This window comes from Natrix helvetica, assembly GCF_964273705.1.
Source record: "Natrix helvetica genome assembly, chromosome: 3".
Classification (NCBI taxonomy): Eukaryota; Metazoa; Chordata; class Lepidosauria; order Squamata; family Natricidae; genus Natrix; species Natrix helvetica.
This window is the reverse complement of record NC_138549.1, coordinates 58,759,328-58,785,649: the sequence shown is the minus strand read 5'-3', so window position 1 is coordinate 58,785,649 and position 26,322 is coordinate 58,759,328. Positions and strand designations below refer to the sequence as shown.

The 26,322-nt window shown below is 44.0% G+C and overlaps 1 protein-coding gene across 2 annotated transcripts in view; it reads left to right on the top strand.

The window, feature by feature from the left end:
- Positions 1 to 11,216, top strand: part of SUCO (SUN domain containing ossification factor) — a 261,352-nt gene extending 250,136 nt beyond the window's left edge. For both annotated transcript variants that reach the window (XM_081947135.1, XM_081947134.1), the window contains 4 exons: positions 1,945 to 2,099; positions 4,454 to 4,545; positions 9,880 to 9,935; positions 10,029 to 11,216. In XM_081947135.1, the coding sequence (XP_081803261.1) occupies positions 1,945 to 2,099; positions 4,454 to 4,545; positions 9,880 to 9,935; positions 10,029 to 10,472 (747 nt within the window). In that variant the 3' untranslated portion in view covers positions 10,473 to 11,216. The remainder of the gene's footprint in view (positions 1 to 1,944; positions 2,100 to 4,453; positions 4,546 to 9,879; positions 9,936 to 10,028) is intronic.
- The last annotated feature ends 15,106 nt before the right edge of the window (positions 11,217 to 26,322 follow it).

The following is a 26,322-nucleotide window of genomic DNA, read 5'->3' as shown; positions in this document are numbered from 1 at the left end:
CCAAATTCCTCCTCTATACCATATTACCTCTCCTCTATTCCAGTGACGTGCGGTGAGGTTTATGACTGGTGAGGCACTGACACAGTGCTGAGTTTCAAATATTTTTAGACTTGTGGACTTCAACTCCCAGAATTCCACAGCCAGGCATGCTCAGTTCCAATTTAAAGCGACAGCATTTGTTTTTCTCCTTTGCTCCTTCTTTCTTTTTCTTTTTCATCTCCTTCCCCTCCTTCCTCCCTCTCCCCCTTCCTCCCCCTCTCTCAAACACACACACTCACACACACACACACACACACACACACACACAGAAGTTGGATTGAACTATCTCTCCTACCCCTTCCCTCTCTCACTCACTCTCAAACAACCCCCCCCCCCACACACACACAAAAGTTGGATTGGATATCTTTTCCAGTGGCTTGAAAGCAGCTCCTCTGTCATCCCCCCCCCCCCCACATTCCCCTGCTGCCTTTCCCAAACACCTCCACCATTGCAAATGCAGCTTGCTGTCTGGGTGGGAAATGCCTGGAACACAATAAAGCCCACCCACCACCTCCTGCTGGCAGGCTGGGGTGAGAGGAGAGGCAGAGAAGCCGGAGGGGAGCCAAGCCTTCCAAAAGAAAGAGGCTGTGGGAAGTGTGTGTACTACAGCATGGCTCTTTGCCTGGCTTCCTGCCTCCTCCTGTGGTCTCCTCAGTGCTCGCTTGTGCTCTCCCTCCCCAAGTGTAGTTTGATTGCAGGTGGAGCCACGTTGCCTTTTCAAACTTGTAATCAGTGAAGCTGGGCTAGATTTTTATATAGTTTTATCCAGCTGTGTGTGTGAGAGAGAGAAATGAATGGGGGCCTGGGGAGGAAGTCACTACACTTGGGGAGGGAGAGCACCAGTGAGGTTAAGCAGAGTCATCCACGGTGAGGCAGCAACTAGCTCAGCTTTTTCCTTTTACTTTTTTTTTCATGATGAGAGTGGTGAAGCTGTGCCTCACTTGCCTCACCTGACTGCACGTCAGTGCCCTATTCCATCCCCAAAACCCACGTTTCCTGTTTTCCAGCCACATGGGAACCATTCCAGAGAAGAACTAGCTTCTTTTGGTTCACCTTTCAGAGAATGTATCTGGGAAATAAAAATCGCAAATAACTACTCTGAAACATTCCTAGCAGCCTGGGAAAGAAATTAAGCACCAAAGCTTAATTATGTTTAGTCTAACAAAGAGAAGGACTAGGGGTGGTGACATGATAGCAATTTTCCAATATTTGAGGGAGTGTCACAGAGAAGAGTGGGTTAAACTTTTCTCCAAAGCCTCTGAGGGCAAGACAAGTAACAGAGGGAAACTTATCAAGTTGTAGATCCAACCTACAACTAAGGAAAAATTACTTGTCAGTGAGAACAATTAATCAGTGGAACGGCTTGCCTCCAGACGTTGTGGCTGCTTCTTTAATGGAGGTTTTTAAGAAGAGTCTGGGTAGCCATTTGTCCAGAATGGTATAGAGTCTCCTGCTATGGCAGGAATTTGGACTAGAAGACTTTCAAGGTCCCTTGCAAGTTTGTTATTCTGTTATTAAAGTAAATCACAGATAGAAGGACAATTGAGGATATATTTGGAAAATAATTGAGGATTGCAGAGGTTTCATTACTTAGTTAGCTATTGGTAAAACTTAATATAATGCAGAATAGATACTCATTTACATATATATGCTGTGGCAAATATCTGCAGCTTGGGTGTAGGATGAGGGTGAAGTTTCGTTCTGTGAGCTTGTTGGTTGGTTTCCGAACATTTCGTTATCAGTCTAAGTAACATCTTCAGCAGAGTTAGGGGTTTTTACATAGTCTTGTAACAAAATGTTCAGAAACCAACCCACAATCCCGCAGAACGAACCTTCACCCTCACATATATGTAATTGCTTCCATATTTAACCATGATTATACAGTCTATGCAATTTCTTTTTCAGGTTTCAGATCACCAGAGTTACCTTGTTATTTCTTTGATATTCTCTGCCATCCTAGTCTTTATGCTTTTTCTGCAACGTTGCAAATATAAACCAGAATTGAATAATGATTACTTCTCAAAGATTCTCAAAAGTAATCACTATCCTAGTCCTAAAAGGTAATTTATATCTCAGGTTTGTATGTGTAGTTGCTTATTATCTTAGCCTAGATCAATCAGGAAAACTAAGAACAACTACCTACTAAGACATACTTATGGCTAAACCTATAAAATGTTTTTCATTATATACTGTAAATGTGTAGAATGAAAGATGTGTTGATGTGTGAAATTTATGAGTGAATGGTGTGTGAAATTATCAAATTTGTGAATGAGCATTATGTGAAAAAGTGAAATTATGAAATGGCTTTTGAAAGAATCTTAGTAATCTCAGGATAACTTGTAGATAGTCATGAAAAATAGCTTAAGAGCAGTTGCCCCATCCTTCTAGCGAGAAATAAAATAAATAAGTTATTTCAGTATTTGTCTCCATTTAGCATACTTGAAACAGCAAACACAAAAAGAAAGCCACATCCAATTGCAGAATGTTATTACCCCCTCTCCTATGTGCCTTAACTACCAAAATAGCTACTAGAAAATTGCCTCTCCCTTGTAAAGGCATTTAGAAGCCACTCAGCAAGAACTAATATATATGCAGTTCAAGCATTTGCTCATTTTAGTTCTAATTTCTCATTCTTCTCTAAGTTCACACTGCACATCATGCTTTACTTCATGCGTTCTGTAAAATAAATAGAATGTAGAGTACACAATGATATAAAGTTTCTTATCTTGTACATGTAGTCCTCGAGTTACAAATGTAATGGAACCTGCCAATTACATTCATAACGTGAGGATTCTCAGGAATGAATCACATAATTTGACCGTGATCACTCCTTGCTTTCGCCCATGCAATCGCTAATCAAATGTGTGGGTCATTAAATGCACATGAGGTATCTCAGGGTGGGGAAGGCCATGGGGGGGGGTCTAGTGATAGAACAGAACACCTGCTTAAGACCACCCAAGGCCTTCTCCAACCTACTGAGATACCTCATGCTTCCCACAATTGCTTCCTTCCCCCCTCCTGCCATGCCAAGCCTGGAGACTCAATTACCTTGCAAAGATCTAGCAAGCTGTCTCCTTTCTAGCCTTTCTGCTACTGTTTCTTTGCCTGCTCCCAGCGCTCCAAAAGCGGAGCAGTGAGAGTAGAGGGAGAGCAGATCGACCACGGCCTGCTTGGCTTCTCTGACTCACCAAGGCTGCCTGCCACTTTAAGAGTGGTGGGCAACCTTGGTGAGTCTTCTCCAAAGGCTTCCAGTCTCAGCATGGAAAGACATTTGCACGCTGATGGGAGGCTTTTGGGCAGTGAAAACACATTGCTTCAAGCCTCCTGTTGGTGTGCAAACACTTTTCATGCACAGACTGGAAGCTTCTGGGTGCCCTGATGTCGTGGGACTTCAGGTGCCCATTCTCTGCAGAAGAAGATGGGTGCCTGAAGTTGTGTGAGATCATGGTGCCCAGAAGCTTCCAGTCTCTGGGTGAAAAGTGCTTGCACGCCAAAGGGGTGCTTTGAGGTGGCTCAATTTTGCCACATCAAAGCACCCCATCAGTGTGCAAATGAAGCTTCCAGTCTCCGGGCGGAAAGTGTTTGAGCAGTGATGGAGCACTTTGAGGTGGCGAAATTGGTGAGTCAGAGAAACTGGTGGTGGTGGTGAGAATAGGTAGGGCGAATGTTGCAATGCCTCTGAGGTTGTTCGTAAGGGTGAACGATTGTTGTGGTGCTGCACTATTTTTAACCTCTCAAGTCCTGGGTTGAGGTTATGTTGCAACTTTGAACAGTCGCTAAGTGAACTGTGCTAATTTGGGGATTACCTGTACAAACACATTTGGACCACTTGACAAAGTTTCTGAGTGCAATTTCAGAGTTCATATATTTTATACAAATATGTTAATATATTTGTTAATCAGAAGAGATTTGAAATAGTATATTATCACATTTATCCATCAGAATAAATTTGGGTAAAACGTTATCTTGTATTTAAAAAGGATGTTCACATTTAATGGCTATGAAATAATGTCACCTTTAGAAATTTGTCTTGCTTAATCAGGAAAATAAATTGATAAATCTTTCTTATGAGTGCATAATGCTTCTCCAAATATTGGGGAAGCACAACTCCCAACAAATATGTTCAATACAAAAAGTGGAAGATACAGCTCAGTAGCTGTGAGACTATACATTGTTATATCCTTTGGAGATTTGTAAACTTCAACTTACATGCAAATTTCTGCAGCAATATATACTCAGCATATACTCAGAAATGTTATGCTTTTGCAGTAAGCTCTTGTGCTACATGAAAATTGGAAAATATAAGCAATAGGTTTCTCAGAATGCTTCTGAAATAGAAGACTGGATTTTAGAAGTTCAGCAGGAAAAGCTTTTTTATCACCTTTGGTGTTAAGGCACTGTTTTTCTCCTGCAGATGTATTTCCTCCTATGATGATATGAATGTGAAAAGAAGAACCTCCTTTCCACTCACTAGGTCTCAGTCTTTTCAGCTAAATAGCAAACAAGGTAAGGATAGCTATGGTTACTTGTTTCTACAGATTGCTGGTGAAATCACTACTGTATTTCAGTGCAGAACAGTTGTCATAATAAACATTATAATTTGTTGCAGAAATATAAAAGTGCAATTAAAATCTTCCGATAGGTAGTCAGATTATTTGGTTGTGTATGTGCATGTGTTAGGAATATTTTGGATAGCTATGCAATAAAGCAAACCTAGGTCCATCCAATGCTGTTAACTTTAGCAGTCCTTGCTTCCCATGGCACCACAAAGAGTTGTACGGTCCTATAGTATGGTGCTTATGGAAGACAAGATTTCAACCAAGTTGAAATATTAGAGATAGAAGAGACATAGCTCTCAAGGTTCTCAATCGTTAGCTTTATCATCTTGTTTTATCTCTTAAATTATGCCTGTTTCTTGAAGTTCCAGTATATGACATTTTCCCCTGAAAAGTAACTACAGATTATTTCGCAAACTGGCACGTGGGCGGATGTTGTGAATTCTTTAGGAGTCAATGGAATTTAAATGTTTGTCTTTGATTACTCTCTTGGCGGTTAGAGGTACATCAAAATTGATTTGGAAGTAGTGTTGCCCAAATAAATTCCCACAAAAAAGGTGTTTATAGTTTATATTTAATTCCAAAATCTTGTTATAAAAGTCATTTTTTTCACTATTTTATTTCTTTTCTTCTACTCCATGCCATTTTTTCCCTAAGATCCAGTCCCGATATTACCGGCAGCAGTCTTTCCAATATTCAGAATCTCTTATCATCTTGTATACTTTATTTATTTTAGTCTTTTCTCATGAACAATCAAAATAATTGTTCATTCATTTGTCATATGTATGTATGATCAGATTTGCTTCAACTATATGTTCAAACGAAACACATTTTTATACAGTCCTTATAGTTTTCTATAGCTTGGTCACCATTTCCATACTATCAAACTCTCACTTGTTCCCGCATGGATCCCATTTGTGTGATCTAGTCAAAATAAAAAAAAATGTTCTAGATCTCATTCAGTCACAGTATTTTATTTTATTTTTTTTCGTAGAACTCATCTTTGGTTCATTTGTTTTTCACTGGTGCATAACATGCATTGTGGCAACTATGGACACCTGCTTTCATAGACAATCATAACCACCTAGCTTACACTATATTTTCTGACACAGATTTTAGCCCTTTGATTGCTAATTAAATCTGTCCATTGATTTGCATTCAACAATGAATCTCAGATTGTGCTGTACCTTAGAGATTATCTAGTTCAATCTTTGTTCAGTGGAAAGATCCATTATCCTAGCATTTCTGGCAGATGTACTGTACATCCAGCCTCTGTTTAAACTTCTCTACTGGAGAAGAGTCCTGAAGCTGCCTGTTCCATTATTAAACAGGTTTTTATCATTAGAAGATTTTACCTGATGTCCAGTTAAATTTATTTCATTAAAATATAAATCCACCAATACTTGTTTACTGGAATAGCATTGAACAATTTGGCTTCATCTTCTACATGATACTTTTGAAAAACTTGAAGACAACTACTATATCTTCTCATAATTTTCTCTTCTCCGGGTTAGTCTTGTTCAATTTTCCCAAATGTTGTCCTTATCAGAATCTTACTGTCATTTGGGCAGGCTTCAGTTTGTCCATCCTAAAATGCTTTGTAAATGTGATAGAGCAGGGGTGTCAAACTCAAGGCCTGGGGGCCATATCTGGCCCATGGGGTGCATAGATCTGGCCCGCGGGGCCGCCCTGGAAATAGCAAAGGACTGACCCGCAGTGCCTCAGCCAGCAAAAACTGAGCTCGGGAGGGCTGCCCTTGGCTCTCCTGAGATCTGTTTTTGCTGGCAGAGCACTTGGGCCACCACAGGCGCCCCCAACATGACATTGAGCTGACTATGCTCACCCTGGTGAAACACAACCCTGATGCGGTCCTCAATGAAATAGAGTTTGACATCCCTGCAATAAAATATGCAAGGTGTACCCTGACCAACACAGAATAGAAGCGTGATGGCTTCCTTTGATATTTATCCTGTAATTCTATTGATGCAATATAGGATTATACAGTAGGAACTAGTTTTGACAATTACCTTGCTTTTGTGAATAAAGCATTACATTCCTACCAATGTCATAGTTTTTCCTTCTCTCCTATTTAACACTCTTTTATGGCGTATCTTGGTTACAGACAGGTATAAAGATACGTTTCTACTTTGGGGATACTTTTCCTTCCTGTATATCATTTGATATACACTATGGACCTAATATGGAGTGCGCAATTTAAAGACTACAATATACAGTTTAAAGTATGCCAGATAGTCACATAATTGGGCAGTTTGGAACAGGATCCCCTCAGCCAACTAAAAGAACTCTGCCTAAGGATCATCTTACCACTGCACTACCATCTCTTATGCCCAGATCAGAAAGTGTCCCTTTTTTCTGCACAAGCTCCATCCTATATAGACCAACGGACTCCAATCTTTCTGGCTTTGCAAAGCAATGCGGGGAGGGGGGGAGAGGGAGTGGTTGTGGGCAAGCAGCGGGCGAACACATGAGCACACAGCTCCAGAAGCACCACTTCCACAGTCCAGTTCCGAACGGGTCGCAGCCGGGGGGTTGGGGAGCCATGTTACATAGACCATGTTTCTCTGCCTCTTCTGCCATATTCCATAAAAGAATGGACAGTGATATGTAAGGTTACAAATTCTAAGAGATATCTAATTCACAGAAATTATACATTATTTTTTCTTAATTTCCATCTTGATGATATTTGATAAATGATATTAGTCCATCGTGTTTTAAGAGGACCTTGATATCTAATAGGTTATGGGATGCAGGTGTGTCTGCAGGTGGCTACTAAGGCCTATATGTGCACCATTGTTGCAGCATTTGCAGCTCTGGCTTTGCGGAATGCTCGCTTCTCTTGTGCTATGGTGGTTTTTCTGTCCCCAGATGTCTGGCGGACTTGGTGGATCAGTGTGTGCCATGTCGATAGATCTTGTGCTAGAGTTTCCCAGGAGGTGGTGTCGATATCCAGGGACTTGAAGGAGGCTTTCAATGTGTCTTTGTATTCCTTCCTTCCTTCCCCATGCAATCGCTTTCCTTGAGACAGCTTACCATAGAGGAGCTTCTTAGGGATCCTTGCAGCATGTCCTGCCCAGCATGTCTGGGCTTTCATCAGCAGGGTATGAACTGATGGCAGGCCTGCTCTGGAGAGGACTTTTGTGTCTGGCACCTTGTCCTGCCATCGGATCCTCAGAATTCTACAGAGGCAGGTTGTGTGGAAGTGGTTCAATTGCCTAGCGTGCCTCCTGTATACAGTCCATGTCTCACTGGCATACTTCAGGGAAGTTAGCACTACTAGTTGGTAGACTTTGAGCTTTGTCACAAGGCTTATTCTATGGCATTCCCACACATTAGTCAGTAGTTTGCGAAATGCAGAGCTTGCCTTGGCAATTCTGCAGTTGACCTCAATTTCACATGTCACTGCACAGGAGAGGGTGCTGCTAAGGTATGTAAATTGGTCCACTGCTTGCAGCTTTTGTCCCTTCACTATGATGATGGGCTCTTCATGTTGGGCTTTCGGAGCTGGCTGATGCATCACTTTGGTCTTCTTTATGTTGATGAGGAGGCCGAAGTTGTCACATGCTGCTGCGAATTTATCTACACTGGCTTGCATTTCCTGCTCTGATCTAGCATTCAGGTCACAGTCGTCAGCAAAGAGGAGATCACGTAGCACAACCTCCTTTATCTTGGTGACAGCCTGGAGTCTTCGCAGGTTGAACAGTTTCCCATCGGTCCTGTATCTTAGGCTAACTCCCAATGAACTGTTCTGAAAGGCATCTGACAGCATGGCTGAAAACATGCTGAACAAGGTCAGTGTCAACACACACCCTTGCTTGATGCTGTTTGGAACAGAAAAGGCCTCTGAAGCTTCTCCGTCGTCCAGAACATGAGCCCTCATACCGTTGTGGAACTGACATAACATCGGGATGAATCTATCAGGGCACCCAAACTTCAACATGATGCGCCACAAACCTTTGCGACTGACAGTATCAAAAGCCTTAGAGAGATCCACGAAGGTGGTGTACAATTCACGATTCTGCTCTTGACACTTCTCTTGGAGCTGTCAGGCTGCGAAGATCATGTCCACAGTGCCATGCTCTTTGCAGAAACCAGACTGTATCTCAGGTAATAAACCCTGTTCCAGGTAGTCAGTCAGGCAGTTCAGCAACACTCATGCAAGGATCTTGCCTGCAATAGAAAGCAGTGATATTCCTCTATGATTATTGCAGACTTGTTGATTACCTTTCCTCTTGTAGAGGTGTACAATGGATGCATCTTTCAGTTGCTGAGGAATGGATCCTTGATTCCAGAAAGACTGGAACAGCTGAGTGAGTTTGTCGACAAGCACTGTACTGCTATCCTTATAGACCTCTGCTGGGATCATGTCAAATCCTGGGGCCTTGGCACTGGACAGGTGGCTGATGACCTGTAGGGTTTCAGTCTTTGATGATAGGGTGTCCAGGCTGTGATCAATATTCATCTGGGGCATTCTGTTGATTACCTCATTGTTGATGGAAGATGGGCAGTTCAGTACAGATTGGAAGTGCTCAGCCCATCACTATAGAATTAAAGTTGCGCCATCTGAGTCCAGTAGAGGGGAGCTCCCTGATGGCTGAGGTCTGTACAAGAATCTGAGGGTTCCGTAGAACCATTTAGCATCATTTCTATCAGTAAATTCTGAATTTCATCTGCTTTGGCACTCAACCAGGAGTCCTGAATCTCGTGAAGCTTGCTCTATATGGTCCTACGAGTGTTGTTGGAGGCATTTTTCTTAGCTGTTGATGACTGGTGGTTCTGATAAGCACAATGAATTTAATAAATAACATCTTTTTCAACATATAGGCTGTTTCATGCAGGAATTAATGGGCTATAAATTTTCTCAAATGAAATCCAGTGTTGAAAGGATGTTATTTTTCCCTCAATTTCTGGCCATTCAAGAACAGACTAGTGATGACACGTGAGGCAGGATACATGATGCAGAGATTCCTAATTGTGGATGGACTTACTAAACTGCAATTTTCTTAATTATCTGCTGGGCATTTATTTGGCTATAGACTTGACTATAAATAACAACCAGCATAGCTTAGATGTGCATAACATGCCCTTAATAGTGTAAAATCTACTCAAAGAGAAAATTCAGAATCTACTTTAAATTTATCACTTATATTGATTTGTCTGGTTTTACTGACTTTTAAAGTTACTGTCTATCTTAATAAGAAAGAATATACCTAATACATATAAAAGTACAAAGGTACTATCTATATATCTTTTTTTGTTGTTTTAGTGAATCCAGATGACTTCTTCATAGTAGAACCATTGAAGTTTTCCCCAGAAAAAAAGGTATGTTATTATAGCTGACCTAAGAGCAGCATTATAAAAACTTGTTCTAAGAGTTAAAACGCCCTCAATTTACAATTTTTTTTTCTTTTTTAGAAGAAGCATTGCAAATATAAAAATGAGAAAATAGAAACAGTCAAGCCAGTAGCTGAACCAATTCATCAAGTAGCCAATGGAGAAATAAAAAACAAGAGAACTTTTACCAATCAGAGAGACTTCTCTAATATTGGTGAGGTATATCATTCTTTGTACAAAAGCCTGCCATCAGAAGGAAGCTCTGAAACCTCATCACAATCTGAAGAGTCCTACTTTTGTGGCATTTCAGCATGCAGAGGTTTGTGCAATGGGCAAATCCAAAAGACGAAAACTGAGAAGAGAACTCTTAAACGAAGACGTTCTAAAGCCCCAGAACAGCAGAAACTCATAAAAACAATACAGACTAAGACAGGGTCCTTGCCAAGCCTGCACGATATCATCAAAGGAAACAAAGATATAACCGTGGGAACATTTGGTGTCACAGCTGTTTCTGGTCACCTTTAAATTTTATTGAATACTTCATAGTGGAAATTTTTGTATGACAAATTCTGTTGTAGCGGGGTGATAAAAAGTACAGAGGAGCATCTAGCATTTTGTCAACAATTTTTCAAAGCTGCTTTTTTATATATCAATTTTCCCCAGCCATGTTCTGCACAATTCCCATTATCCCCTGCCAGCATGCTTAGTACTTGCTGTTTAGGGTTAATAAGAATTCCAAAGTATCCAGGGGGCAGCTGATCTTGGAAGATCATTCAGTAATTGAAGACAGCGACATGGGGACTAATTTTACACTTTTTGTGTAAATGTGTATGTGTTTTTTCATGTGACTTAATTTTTATCAGATTGCTGAAATGAGAGTACACTAGAGTGAATGATAAGGATAGTCTTTGGGGGAAGTTTCAAGATTATAGTGTATAAGTTAACTTATTGAGCACTTTCAGCAGTGCCTCCTTGTTTTCTTTTTTTAAAAGATCTAATGTCTTTTCTAAATTTCATATGTAATGTAACTTATTTAAAAGTCTTTGTTTCACATCTTTCATGTTAGTTTTTATAGTCTACAGGACTAATGAGATGGACCTATAAAAGAATATGAATTATGAAGTGAGCTCAAATCAGAATGAGAGTCAGAAGGGTTAGACTGTGTGAATCATACAGAATTGTGGCACTAGGATCTGTAATAAACAACAGATTTATGGTGCCAGTAGAAACTGTGAATTATAAAATAAATCTGAATACTTGTATTTAAAATATGTTTACTTATTTTGTTTTACTCTGGGGCTAGGATTTCCACTGCGTATTCCTGGGTTCGGTTAATATTTTTAATCATTGTTTGCATAGCTGCTATTATGTTTTCATTGTCCCTTGCGGTGCATTTTTATCTCTATCCCTTCTGTCTACTGCTATTACAGTGTTGCATTTCTCATATTTTGCCAAATACGGAGATAAAGTGCTCTGCTTCATATAATGTTATCCTTATATATGGTAAAGCAAAATTGTGGCAGCTGTATTCATAATGATTTAGAAAGGCATTAAGTAATATCTAAGAAGTAAGAGGTGTACGAAAGAAAACAGTAGCTGAAGAAAATTGTAATTACAAACATGTTTCTGCTAAAAATTTAAACAAGCAACCTTCTATCATACAAAGCATTTTTTTAGCTATTTTAATCTAGTTAATATACAGGTAGTCTTTGATTTACAACTGTAATTGAGCCCATAATTAATCACAAGGCATGATAGTTAAGTAGGTCATCATGTGATAGTGCCTGATTTTACAATAGTTTTTGCAGTAGTTGTAAAGTGAATACCACAATTGTAAAGCCAACGCATAGACGTTAAGTAGATCCATTTTTCGCTAAGACCAGTCTTCAGAAAAAAACTTAATTATGGTCATCTAATTGCAGGGTGCTGTAATTGGCCTTAAATGTGGAGCAATGTCAAGCATTGCAAATGTAGTCACGTAACCATGGGAGCTCAGAGATCAGAATTTGAATCTGGATAACAAGACCCTTTTTCAGGATCCTTTGTAACTTTGGTCACTAAGCAACTGGTTGTGAGTTAAGGATTACCTGTAGATAAGGTCTAACATAGATAATGTATTTGAGGTTTCTAGATCCTGGCAACAATCACCTCATCTGAGTGGACAGTTCTTCCTTTGTGGCCTCCTGGAGTTGGTCTGTCAGGTAGTCAAATGCTTCAGGATGCTGAAATAGAAAATTTGCCTGGTGGTTAAGTTTGCAATGGGAAGCAGGGGAATGAAGGTTGACATTCATCTCTGCCCTCAAAGAATGGTTACTGCCCTATTCTTATGGTGGGCAACTAGGTAGTGCAGAGAAAGACTCTCCAGACAGAGTCCCAGAAGTACCAGGGAACAGACAATGGTTTACTTCAAAGTGATTCCTAAAAATAGAATTTGGCTTTAATCATTCAAATATTTCGAGTACAAGCATTTCTGAACTTATGATCAGCCTGTTAATGGCCATTACATTACAGCTGCACCCCAAAAGTGTAATTATAATGATTCAAATTTATGACCCTCAAGAATTAGTAGTTATGTTAAATTGGATTTGTCACTCCTGAAGCAGCAGCCATTTTAGTCATGTGGCTGCCTATCTGACTGGCCACAACTAGTTCCCTAGGAAAGAATGACCCTTGACTCCCTAGATCAGGGGTCCTCAAACTTTTTAAACAGGGGGCTAATTCAGGGTCCCTCAGACTGTTGGGGGCCCTGGACCAGCAGGGTACGCATGGCTAGGTGGTCATGTGACTGGATGGGCATGGCCAATTTAGCGGTCCATAAACAATACACAAAAATTAAAGTTTAATTTGTTTTGCTCCTGGGGGTGATTTATTTGTTTTTGTTTGCATTTTGATGTTTTGGTTGACTTCTTTTTACTAGATCATTTTTTAAGTTGTTTAGGAGTCTAATGGTCCACTTCAGGAAACTCAGTTTTGCAGCAATTCTTCTCAGCCCCAGGAGCTTACAATAAACAAATCTCTCCCTCCCTCCCTCCCTCTCTCTCTCTCCCTTCCTCCCTCTCTCTCTCTCCCTCTCTCCTGGGGGGAGAAAGGAACCCTTGAACTGGTGCTGGGTGGTAGGAGTCTGGCGCACCAAATACCAGCTAGCCAGCAAATGGGGGAGGGGGGAATCCTGTGATCTCTCCAAAAGTAACACATCTCTTGTTGCTTGAAACTTGAAGACTAGTCCAGCCGGCTGGTGAGCAAGCAGGCAGCCCTCCAGGACTCTGCCAGCTTTTTGCCCTGTTTTTGGCCTCCTCCACCTCGAAAAGCACTCTGCCAGTCAAAAATGGGGTGTGTGGGATTCTACTTCCTGTTTCTGGGGACGACGGACATGCTGTCTGCCGCTCGCTATCCCGGTGGGGCCCCCCTGATCCAGGGGGGGCACAGGATGCCTTATAGGGGCGTCCTGCCGAGGGGGCGGCTTGCTGGAGCCCCCTGGAGCAGCAGCGGCTGCAGGGGGGCTGCCAGCTTTGCCCTAGGCATAGGGAGGCTTTTGGGGGGGGCGCCTGCCACACGCCCTTTCGTCCGGAGGAGATCAGAAGAAAACGCTCCACTTGAAAGCAACAGCAGAAATGCGGTGAGGGGGGTGAGGGGGGAAAGGTGTCTTCCTTTTACTTTCTTTGAACAACTAAGTAAATGAGGATTAGCAGTATCCTTAAAACTCTTTGATCTTTGCGAAGTGTTAAGATTGGAGAGGGGGGTTTGCTCTCCCCCCCCTCTCGGAAAAGCGGCTCTACACCATCTCTCTCTCGAAGGAGAGAGGGAGAATTGGGGGGGGGAAACCACTTTGATATTCACTTCTTTCAAGCAATGGGGTAATGATCCTTTTTAACAATTGCGGAAGGAAGAAAGTGAGCTGACCTAAAAAGCTATGAATGGAAACTTTCTAAATGACTGTTCTCCGATCCCTGGGGAGGGCTGAGCCAAAATGGCATTTCTTCCCCCGTTTCTGTTGTTGTTACAAATGAACTGTCGTCTCTGAAAAACTTTTTGGGCTGGAATTATAAAACCCGGGTGAACCCTAGAGGAATCTCCTTGTACAACTCTTCCTTGGATTGGGAAAAATTGACCTTAACCAGAGGGGAGCCGTATTGAAGATCAATATCCCACACTGGACTTTGCCTGTCTCTTGGCCCCCCCTGACGGCGCGCTCCTACAGACGCCATCTTTTCTGCTTAGACCTATAACTTTTGTTGAACTTTGAAATGCCTGCAAAAAAGCCTCCACCCAAACCAGCCTCGGCTCCATCTTCTGCTGTCTCAAGCCCGGTTCCCCTGCAAATGCAATTAACCTCTTTTTTGCAACCAAAAGCTCCCGAGGGGGAACAGCAGTCTCAAGAAACGTTCCACCAAATGTTTCAGACACTCTTAAAGGGACAAGACGAAATAAAAAAGCAGCTGGCGGACTTAAAGGAAGAACTCAGACAGAATCAACTCAGACAGACTTCACAAAATAGTCAAAAAATAAATGCTCTGGAGGAGGGTGCTGTGGGGGTGGGAGAAGAGATGAAGGCTTTACAAAAAAAATGTTGGATTTGAGAGCTACATGGAAAAAATGGAATTTGAAAGGATGTCTTTTTTTCTTAGATTTCAAAATATACTGAAACAGAGGGTGAAGACTTAAGAGAGACTATGATAACAATCCTAGCAGCTTATATTAAAAGAGATAAACAGCAGCTAGGGTGGGATATTGACCTGATATATAGAATCAATTCAGCATATGCTAGAATACACAATGTTCCAAGGGAGGTACATGTTAAGTTTTATAGAAAGACTACAAGGGATGAGATTCTAGGAGTTCAAAGGGGGGAACCTCTAAGATATAAGGACAAAGAAATAACCATTCTGAAACAGATACCAAAAAGAATAAGAGATAAGAGGAAGAAATTCTTCTTTCTAACTAAAAAGCTATATGAAAAAAATATCTGGTTTCGGTGGTTAATTCCAGAAGACTTGTTGATTTTTTGGGAGGGGGGTAGAGTGAGAATTAACACAGTGGTGGAGGCAGAAGCCTTCATGGGAAAACATAACCCTGACCCGCTCTCGGACGGAGGACCTAGTGGCCGCCTGGAATAGGGCGGCTGCTGGAGCCTTGGACCGGGTTGCGCCTTTGCGGCCTCAACAGGTGGAGGTGCTCGTGCTCCGAATCCGATCGAACACAGGTAAGAGCCTATTCACGGACCTACCTTGTGGCATTAAGAGCGGCCAAAAGTAGACATTGTGCCGCTCTTATTGCGTCCGCCGATAACCGCCCTGCTGCCCTGTTTCGGGTGACCTGCTCCCTCTTATCACAGAGGCCGCGGGAAGCCCCTTTAGAGGGCAGAGCAGAGGAGTTTGGGGAATATCTGCAGGACAAAATCGCTCAGATCCGGAGTGGATGGGCCCCCTTCAGTGGACCAGAGGAGTCGTCAGCAGCGAGTCTTGAGGGACCATACTGGGAGGAGTTTGACTCTGTTGCCCCCGAGGATTTGGACAGGTTACGTGGGCGGCTGCGAGCCACTACATGTTTATTGGACCCGTGCCCCTCCTGGCTGGTACTGGCATCCTGGGAGGTGACACGAAGCTGGCTCCTGGGTCTAGTGAACGCTTCATTGGGCGAGGGGTCCTTACCGGCCGCCCTGAAAGAGGCGGTGGTGAGGCCCTTACTCAAGAAGCCTTCCCTGGACCCGACGGAACTAGCTAATTATCGTCCTGTCTCCAACCTTCCCTTTTTAGCGAAGGTTGTAGAGAATGTGGTGGCACAGCAATTCCCACTGCACCTGGAGGAAACCGATTATCTAGACCCGCGCCAGTCCGGTTTCCGACCCGGTCACAGCACGGAGACGGCCTTGGTCGCGTTGGTGGATGATCTCTGGAGGGCCAGAGATAGGGGTTGTTCCTCTATCCTGGTCCTATTAGATCTATCAGCGGCTTTTGATACCATCGACAATGGTATCCTATTGCGCTGGCTGGAGGGGATGGGAGTAAGGGGCACCGTTTTACGGTGGTTCGGCTCCTACCTCTCCGACCGGACGCAATGTGTGTTGGCAGGGGAGCAGAGGTTGACCCTGAGGTCGCTCACTTGTGGGGTACCGCAGGGGTCGGTCCTCTCGCCCCTTCTGTTCAACACATATGTGAAGCCACTGGGTGAGATCATCCGTGGTTTTGGGGTTGGATTCCATCTGTACGCTGATGACACTCAGCTGTACATTTCCACCCCAAACCACCCCAACGAGGCTGTCGAAATGATGTCCCGGTGTTTGGAAGCCGTTCGGGTCTGGATGGGGGACAACAGACTCAGGCTCAACCCCTCCAAGACAGTGGCTGTGGTTACCGGCGCCTCGGTTCAACCAGTGGATTCCATCGCTGGCCATAGGGGGCGAGCAACTGCCCCCTGTGGAATGGGCGTGCAATTTGGGCGTCCTCCTAGATGCCCGGCTGTCGATGGATGACCATGTGGCAGCCGTGGCAAGGGGGGCGTTCCACCAGGTTCGCCTGGTGCGCCAATTGTGCCCCCTATTGGACCGGGACGCCTTACGCACAGTCACTCATGCGCTGGTGACGTCTTGTCTGGACTACTGCAATGCTGTCTACATGGGGCTCCCCTTGAGATGCACCCGAAGACTGCAGCTAGTTCAGAATGCGGCCGCGCGGGCTATCATGGGGAGTACTAGGTACTCCCACATAACACCTCTCCTGCGCGAGCTGCAATGGCTGCCTGTGGTTTTTCGGGTGCGTTTCAAGGTGTTGATTACCATCTTCAAAGCGCTCCATGGCACAGGACCTAGTTACCTGCGGGATCGCATCCTACCGCATACATCCCTGTGACCAATTCGCTCTCACAGGGAGGGACTCCTCCGGGTGCCGTCCACCAAGCAATGCCAACGGGCGGTGCCTAGGAGTAGAGCCTTCTCTGTGATGGGCCCAACCCTCTGGAATGACCTCCCCCCCGATATCAGTACTACCGACCTCCGCTCCTTCCGACAAAAACTTAAGACTCACCTGTTCCAATTAGCTGGCCTGGCCCATTTATAGTCCCATTTATACCTCCTGGCAAATATTTTACCCTGGGATAGTTTTTAGGGTTTTTTTTTTAATGTATTTTTAAATTTTTAAAATTTTAAATCTAACTTTAACTATTGTACAGTAAACTATTCTACCTCCTCCAGCCACATCTATATTTATCCTATATTTATATTATGTATATTTACTGTTTTTAATATGACTGTACACCGCCCCGAGTCCCTTTTGGGAGAGGGGCGGTCTAGAAATCAAATAAAAGTTAAAGTTAAAAGGACCTCCTAGATGAAACAAGAGACGGCATACAAGACATGAAGGGGGGAGGAGCCTTGGCTCAGCCAACAGACAGGGGAGAGGAGACAGCAATGAAACTTAGGTCACAGAAATGAATTAAAAACATATCGCAATTGCTAATATAATGAAATGTAGAAGTGATATAAAGTATGGTTGCAGATGTCAAAGAATTGAGTAAAATAACTGCTAATATGAATGTAACAATGATATTTTGATATATATAAAATATGAAAGAGATGCAAGATTCCAGGGAAGTACCACCTTCCGTATGATGTAGCTGTCAAAAACTTTTCCCACACTTATGTACCCTTTTCCCCAAAATATTTGAAAAAAAAACCAATAAAACTTTTGTTATAAAAAAAAATGGGGTGTGCGGAGGTCTGCCAGGCCTCCCGTGTCTCCAGCATCACTCTGCCACCCAAAAATGTTGGCCTTGTCTTCCAGTTCTAGCCCGCGGGACTCGTGAAATTAAATCCTGCGCTCGGCCGAATGGTGGGGGTAAGCAGGTGGATGGGACAGGGTGGATGGTGGACCTTATTCAGCCCGTGGGCTGTAGATTGAGGACCCCTGCCCTAGATGTTAGAGAAAAAATACTTTTACTAGAGATACTGAGTACAACATAATTAAGGCAAGTTCTGAAGTAAAACTGCATGAAAATCATATTGAAAGCCAGCCCCAATGCCCAAAGCCTTCCCCCCAGGAGAACAATCTTGTCTTGTTCCAGTGTTTTGAGAACCTGGTGCTGTGGTAAATTCTTTTCCCTGGGCCACCATCCTTGAAGGCAGGAAGATAGCTCGGTTTGGGACTTCTGATTCCTGTCAGTGTCTATACTTCCCAATTTCCCACAGCATCCTTTCACACCTCCAGCACTCTTCCCCTCCCAAATGCCCCCTCCCCTCTGGTTATGGCAGTTTCTAGCAAGCTTCAAAGAAAGCGAAGATAGGCCGCTGGTATTTAGCCTCCCTTTTCAAAGGTGTTAGCTCTGGGAAAGAAAGAAAGAAAATTTCAAGTAGGCATTTAAATGGCTTTGGACCCCTCTGAAGGCGGGCTTTGGGGGGATTTCCTGCGGTGACATCATCATGCTGGGGTTGAGGAACGGCAGCTCCCATAACCTGTAACTCAAACTTCTTCGTTTGGGCTCATTTTTTAGCTCTGCGAAACCTGAAGGGATCGGCAGATTCAGGGGAAAACTCTGAAGAACTGGGGTGGTAAGGCAAACTCCCAGTAGGTAGGACAAACCCACTAAATGGACAAGGATCTATCTTGTCACTTGGACAGGACTGGAGCAATGGCGACCGCATAAGAGGGATGCAAATAGAGAAAGCAGTTGAAATCAAGGCATTTGTTATCATCGACAATCCAAAAAAGGAGGGGAAGGTGAAACTGGCGGAGCGGGTGAGCTGGAAAGAAAAAGGCTCTGTGGTGAAGACTTTTTACAGTCCAGATTCTTGCCGAAAAGCAGTGAGAGCTGAGGCGGAGAACTGAAAGTGGCAGCGTGAATAATAGAAGGGAAGTGGCCGAACAGGAAAACCCGATAGGAGAGAGGAAAAAGTAACAAAAGCCGGCATTTACAACAGGAACAGAATATATTGGCTGTTGAGAAGACCTGGAAAGCACACAAAGGATCGTATAACACTTGGGCTGGTTGTTGTTGTTTTCTTCTCCTTTCTGCTTTTTTTTGCTCTTTTTTCTTTCCAAAGAATAGCTGAACTTTGAACAGAGTTTCAATCATGAACAATAAATCCAGATAACGAAGAGCTCAAGTTTTTTGGGGGAGGGGGATATTCTACAAATATACAGTACTTAATATCCTCGGGAGTTGGAACTAGATAGGGAACAGTAGAAAAAGAGCTGCTTTGGAACAGTTGGAGAATTATTTTATTCCTGCCCCCCTTTTGTTCTTTTTGTATTGTAAAATTTTATTGCTTTTTTACAAGTATTTTGAGGAAAAAGGTAAATAGGTATAGAAAATTTTGACAGCTACATCATGCGGAAGATAGAAATCCCCCCAAACTCACAATTTTTACAAAAAAGAAAAAGAAAACATCAAAATTTGAATAAACATTGGCAGCTTTTTGTTTTTACATTCAATCATCAATATATTCAATCATCTTTTGTATCACTTCCAAAAATTACATTATAACAACAATTGCAATAATGTTTCAACTCATTTTTGTGATCTGAGTCTTCTGAGTGTTGCATCCTCCCCCCTGTCTGCCGGCAGATCCGCGGCCCCTCCCTCCTTCATGTCTTGTGTACTGTCCCGTTTCATCTAGGAGGGCACTATGTTTCTTAATAAAGGCCTCCGCCTCCACAACTGTGTTGATTCTAATTCTACTGTCCTCCCAGAAAATCAGCATTCCTTCTGGCAATAGCCATCTAAACCAGATTCCATTATTATATAATTTCTTTGCTAAAGAGGAATATTTCTTCCTCTTATCTCTTACTTTCTTTGGAATCTGTTTAAGAATGGTTATTTCTTTGTCTTTATATTTTAGTGGTCCCACCCTTTGAGCTCCTAAGACTTCATCTCTTGTAGTCTTTCTAAGAAATTTAACATGTATTTCCCTTGGCACGTTGTGTGTTCTAGCGTATGCTGAGTTAATTCTATAGATCAAATCAATGTCCCTGTCAGACCTGTAGTGATGTTCTTTTTAGGATCTTTGGCCTGCCACACTTTCTTATAATTTTCTATGCTGTTTCATTAGTGTCTCCGCACCTCGACATCTGACCGGAAGCAGAGGGGTGTAGATGCCAGCGTGGAAGATGATGATTGGAACATGCGATGGATTATGGGGTGTGGGGATAGATCATGAACTTTCAACTGGGTGGAATTCCAAGAAGAAAATCAGTGTTGGAATTCCATAGAGGTGCTAACTTGCCTGTACGAATAAATTGGACCTTTAAGGATAACTTTGCCTTGGACAATGATTTAATTCTGCATGGTATTTAGAACGCTAACAATCCCACCATAACTCTTGTTTATCTCTTTTAATATATTCTGCTAAAATTGTGGTCATGATCTCCTTGAGATCTTCATTCTCTGTTTCTGGCAGGTTTTGAAATCTAAGAAAAAAAGACATTTTCTCAAATTCTACCTTTATCATATGATTTTCAGATTCTACATTCCCCTTCTGGATTATCTTAACCTCTTCCCTCAGCCCAGTCGTGCCCTCCTCCAGCACACCTATTCTCTGTTTATTTTGTGTTGTTTGTTGTTGCGTTTCTCTGAGCTCATCAGTTAAATCCGGCAGTTGCTTTTTCAGTTCGTCCTGTCCCTTTATAATAGTTTGAAACATTTGCTCAATGGATAATTCCTTTGAACTCCCTTCAGTCGCTTTAGGTTGTAAAAATGAAGCCAGTGGTGTCTTTTGAGCGAGGGGTCTCTCCCGGCCGCCTTGAAAGAGGCAGTGGTGAGACCCTTGCTCAAGAAGCCTTCCCTGGACCCTTTGGAGCTGGCCAATTATCGTCCCGTCTCCAACCTTCCCTTTTTGGCGAAGGTTGTAGAGAGTGTGGTGGCCTACCAGTTTCCACGACATCTGGAGGAAAATGATTATCTAGACCCGCGCCAGTCCGGCTTCCGCCCTGGTCACAGCACGGAGACGGCCTTGGTCGCGTTGGTGGATGATCTCTGGAGGGCCAGAGACAGAGGTTGTTCCTCTATCCTGGTCCTATTAGACCTCTCGGCGGCTTTTGATACCATCGACCATGGTATCCTGCTGCGCCGGCTGGAGGGGTTGGGGGTCCGGGACACCGTTTTGCGGTGGTTCGGCTCCTACCTTTCTGACCGGACGCAGCGTGTGTTGGCAGGAGAAGAGAGGTCGACCCTACGCCCCCTTACTTGTGGGGTGCCACAGGGGTCGGTCCTCTCTCCACTCCTGTTCAACACATATATGAAGCCGCTGGGTGAGATCATCCGTGGTTTCGGGGTGGGATACCATCTGTACGCTGATGATACTCAGCTGTACTTTTCCACCCCGAGCCACCCCAACGAGGCCATCGAAGTGATGTCCCGGTGTTTGGAAGCCGTACGGATCTGGATGGATGACAACCGACTCAAGCTCAACCCCTCCAAGACGGAGTGGCTGTGGGTACCAGCTCCCCGGTTCAGCCAATTAATTCCATCATTGGCCATTGGGGGCATTCAACTTGCCCCCGTGGAGCGGGCGCACAATTTGGGCGTCCTCCTGGATGCCCGGCTGTCCATGGATGACCATGTGACAGCCGTGGCAAGGGGGGCGTTCCACCAGGTTCACCTGGTGCGCCAATTGCGCCCCCTACTGGACCGGGACGCCTTACGCACAGTCACTCATGCGCTGGTGACGTCCCGCTTGGATTACTGTAACGCTCTCTACATGGGGCTTCCCTTGAAATGCACCCGGAGGCTACAGTTGGTCCAGAACGCAGCCGCGCGGGTAATTATGGGGAGTACTAGGTACTCCCATGTGACACTGTTCCTGCGCGAGCTGCACTGGCTTCCTGTGGTCTATCGGGTGCGTTTCAAGGTTTTGATAATAATCTTTAAAGCGCTCCATGGCTCAGGACCTAGTTACTTGCGGGATCGTATTCTGCCCCATACATCCCTGCGACCAATCCGCTCGCACAGAGAGGGCCTCCTCCAGGTGCCGTCCACTAGACAGTGTCGGGGGGCGGCGCCTAGGAGTAGAGCCTTCTCTGTGGCGGGCCCAGCCCTGTGGAATGACCTCCCTCCGGATATTAGGAATACCTCTGACCTCCGCTCCTTTCGTATTAAGCTTAAGACCCACCTATTCCAAGCAGCTGGCCTGGCTTAACTTTGATTTAACCATATCACTCCTGACGGGTTTTTATTGGGTATTTTAATTATATTTAATTATCTAGGGGTTTTTAAATATTGTATTTTAATTGTTTTATTTGTCAGCCGACCTCCTCCTTGTGTATGTCTCGGTATATGTCTCTGTTATATGTTTGTTTTGTCCACATATTTATTTCATATGTTTCGTTGTACACCGCCCCGAGTCCTTCGGGAGAGGGTGCGGCTAAGAAATAAATATTTATTATTATTATTATTATTTTGGGTGACCGGGCTGGACGTAGAAGATGTTGGGGCCGAAGACGGCTTGCCAGGCGGTAATTTTTTAGGACCCATATCAAGTTCAGAGATAGCTATAAGTCTGCACAAAGAAATGGCATCTGTGGAAAGACACAACCGGGAAAAGTCAAAAGGCAAGCAGATCCAAAGAAGAGTTTTGGTCTCTATACAGCTCCAAGCCAGGTGATATAAATCAAGTGTTCCAAATCCAAAGGTGATACATGCAAGGAGAGGCTTCTGGAGATCTCTAGTGTGTGATATAATTCTTTCTGAAGGGAAACTTCATTCATAGGTGCAAGAAGAAGGAGGAAGTTGGCCATCTTGGCTCCGCCTTAACAGGAGATCAGAAAGCAACGTCCAAAGTTTCCATAAAATAGTTTAAAAGAATCAACTCAGCAGTCCTCCTTTGCTATTGTAGCAAGAAATCATCCTCCCATTGCTTAGAGGAAGAGAAAGTAACTTTTAACTCTCTCGCTGCTTTTCCGAGGCGGGGGTGAAACCCCCCCTCCAGTCTTAACACTTCCAAAGATTGAAAACACAGTTTAAGAAAGGCTGCTGTTCTTCGATTGAGTAGTTAAAACGAAGATTGAGGGAAACTTCCCACCTCACCGCATTTCAGCTGTAACGCCCGATTAGTTGTTTCCGTCCAGGCTCCGCTCGGCGAAGGAGCACTGCTGCGCACCCCCCACGCTTCCCAGCTCCTGGGGTGAAGCTGGAGAGCCCCCCTGCAGCTGCTGCTGATCCAGGGGGCCCCAACAAGCCGCCCTACAGCAGGGATCCCCTCCAAGGCTCCCTGTGCTCCCCCTAAGCTTAAGGGGAGCCCTACCGAGAAGACGAGCAGCGGAGGCGAACGTCCGTCGCCTTCGGGGACCGGAAGTGATCGCCCCCCTTTTGTTCTGTCTTTGCTCCCGGGCCTGCTGTGATTACTGACTGTGATTGACAGAATGGATAGTGATACTGAAGAGAGGGCGACATCTAGTGGATTATAAATTTGAGCTGCAAAGGCTGATGCAAGAAGAATTGTCTGTAACATAAGGTGGACTAAAGAAAATTATAGAGAAACTGATTATTAGAACTGAGTATCTGTATAACTGATATAACTGAGAGCTATTTAGTGTGATATATAATTCTGTGATACATAATAGTTAAGGATTAAAAATAGAATAATTTATAGGATTGTCTAGATATTGAAAGTGATATTAAGAAAGGTTAATTATTGTTAAATATTGAGATATATAACCACTGATATTTATGATAAAGTAGAAGTAAAGTAGAACCTGTATGCAATTGTGGGCGAGGATAAATAGAGGGATAAAAATGGCAACTAGTACTAATTTAGTGAAGACAGGAAAAAAACAGCATCCAACCCTGCTTCAGTAACATCCTCACCCTCAAATCAAAGATCTATCGAGAGTGCATTGGGGCTGGAGAAAGGCGGAGCAATGGCAGGAACAACGGGACCAGCACAAACAATGCAATTGTTGATCGAGATGATACAAGAGGCAATGACGAAAACCCAAGAAACGATAGCTATAAATCATGAAGAGATGAAGAGGAACCATGAAGAAATTAAAAATGAAATGGGAGAACTGAAAGGAAATATCAAAAACATGGATGACAAAATTGAAAAGATACAGAATGTCTTAAAAATCAACGAACAGAAAATCCAGAACATTGAAACAAAACTAGAACAAACAGATCAGAAGATGGAAACAATGGAGTTGAAAAACGGGGTGGAGATCAGGGACGTGCGGTCAGGGGAGGCAGGGGAGGCAGAGCTGCACCGCTCTCATCATGAAAAAATTTTTAAAAAGGGAAAAGGTGCTGAGGAGCCTTCTGCACACGTGGTCAGGAATGGGAGCGCTCCGTGGTCCGCTTCATGTTGACTCAGGAGTCAGGAAGGAGGGGAATGGGACCATGTGTGCAGGAGGCTCCTCTAGCCTCAGCCTTCCTGCTGCGCACGTCCCATTCCCCGCCTTCCTAAGTCAACATGAAGGGGACCGCGGAGCGTGAGCCGCGGTCCCGCGGAGCACGCTCCGTGGTCCCCTTCATGTTGACTTAGGAAGGCAGGGAATGGGACGTGTGCAGGAGGGAGGCTGGAGGGATCGCAGAGGAGGGATCGCGCAGCGTGAGCCGCGGTTCCGCGGAGCGTGAGCCGCGGACCCCTTCATGTTGACTCAGGAGTCAGGAAGGAGGGGAATTCCCCTCCTTCCTGACTCCTGAGTCAACATGAAGGGGATCGTGGAGCGTGAGCCGCTGTCCCGCGGCCCACGCTGCGCGATCCCTCCTCCGCGATCCCTCCAGCCTCCCTCCTGCGCATGTCCCATTCCCCGCCTTCCTAAGTCAGCGCGCTCTGTGGTCCCCTTCATGTTGACTTAGGAAGGCGGGGAATGGGACATGCACAGGAGGGAGGCTGGAGGGATCGCGGAGCTCACACTGCGCGATCCCTCCTCCATGATCCCTCCAGCCTCCCTCCTGCGCACATCCCATTCCCCGCTTTCCTAAGTCAGCGCGCTCCGCGGTCCCCTTCATGTTGACTTAGGAAGGCAGGGAATGGGACGTGCACAGGAGGGAGGCTGACGTCCCATTCCCCTCCTTCCAGAGTCAACATGAAGGGGACCGCGGCTCACGCTGATGACGTCACCAGCCTCACCAGCCGTAAAGCTCACCACACGTCACTGGTGGAGATGCGTGGAAGAAGAAGATTGGACCATGTGATGGATTGGTGGGTGGAGGACAAGATCATGAACTTTCAACTGGGTAGGAATCCCAGGTAACTTCCAGAATTGGGATTCCCACAGATGTGCCAACATGTCTGCATTATTAAATTGGAACTTTAGAGATAGCTCTGGCGTGGACTCTGATTTAATTCTGCATGATATTTGGAACGCTGACAATACTTCACAAGGGAAGAAGAACAAGGAAGTAAAGAGGACCTAGAAAGTAAAAGTCAAGAAGAAGAAACAGCAAAAGACAAGGGAAAAAACAGGAAAGAAGAAGAGAAGCAAGAAAGAGAGAGAGCAGAAAGGGAAGGTGCGAGAGGGAAAAGTCAGATACAAACCAGAACTAATAAAAAACACCCCATCTAAAGATGGACCAGGAAATAACAATTATCTCGGTAAACTTGAATGGATTGAATGCATCAAAGAAAAGAGTACAGGTGTTTAATAAATGTTAAGTAGCTAAGCTCCCCATTAGGAGAGCGAGTGTGCAGAGAAGTGTAATGGGAGTGGAATGCAAGAACACGCACAAACCAGCATACAGGGACACTGAATAGTATAAAATATAGTAGTTTACTATGTGGAAATATAGAGGTATTCAGAGTCCAGTTAACAGTCCAAGTCATACACAGTTCAGTCATTCAGTTATCAAATAGTCAGTCTAGCACACAAAACAGCTAACAGTAGCAAACCACAGTACCTCACAATACACCGATCAGCATCTAACAAACAGAGCTAACAGTCATTCTGGCTCCCTCTTATAGCTGCTTGAGGTAACAAACCAATTACATCTCTCTAGCATTTAAAGTAACAGATACATTTGTTACAATCATGGCTTATATACATTGCCAAGCCAAGCCTAGGGTTGCATCCCTAACATTCTCCCCTCTTGGGTTGTCAATGTATTTACACACAACTTCACATTCTCAATCCATAAATATCATAACATTGTTTATGTTTGACCGTACCTTGAGCTTTGGTAAAATGATCAGCAATGTTTTCTTCAGACATACAATACTCTACTGTAATCATTTTACTACTAACACTTTGCCGTACATTCATATATCTTAAGTCAGTATGCTTTGTCCTTGTCTTTACAGCAATATTTGATGCCATCTGGATCGCTGCTTGGTTGTCTTCATATACAACAAAAGGTTCACGTACATTAATTCCCATATCTATCAGGAGTTGCTTGTAACAAATTAAATCGGTACATAACAAAGATAAACATGAAAATTCAGCCTCCATTGTTG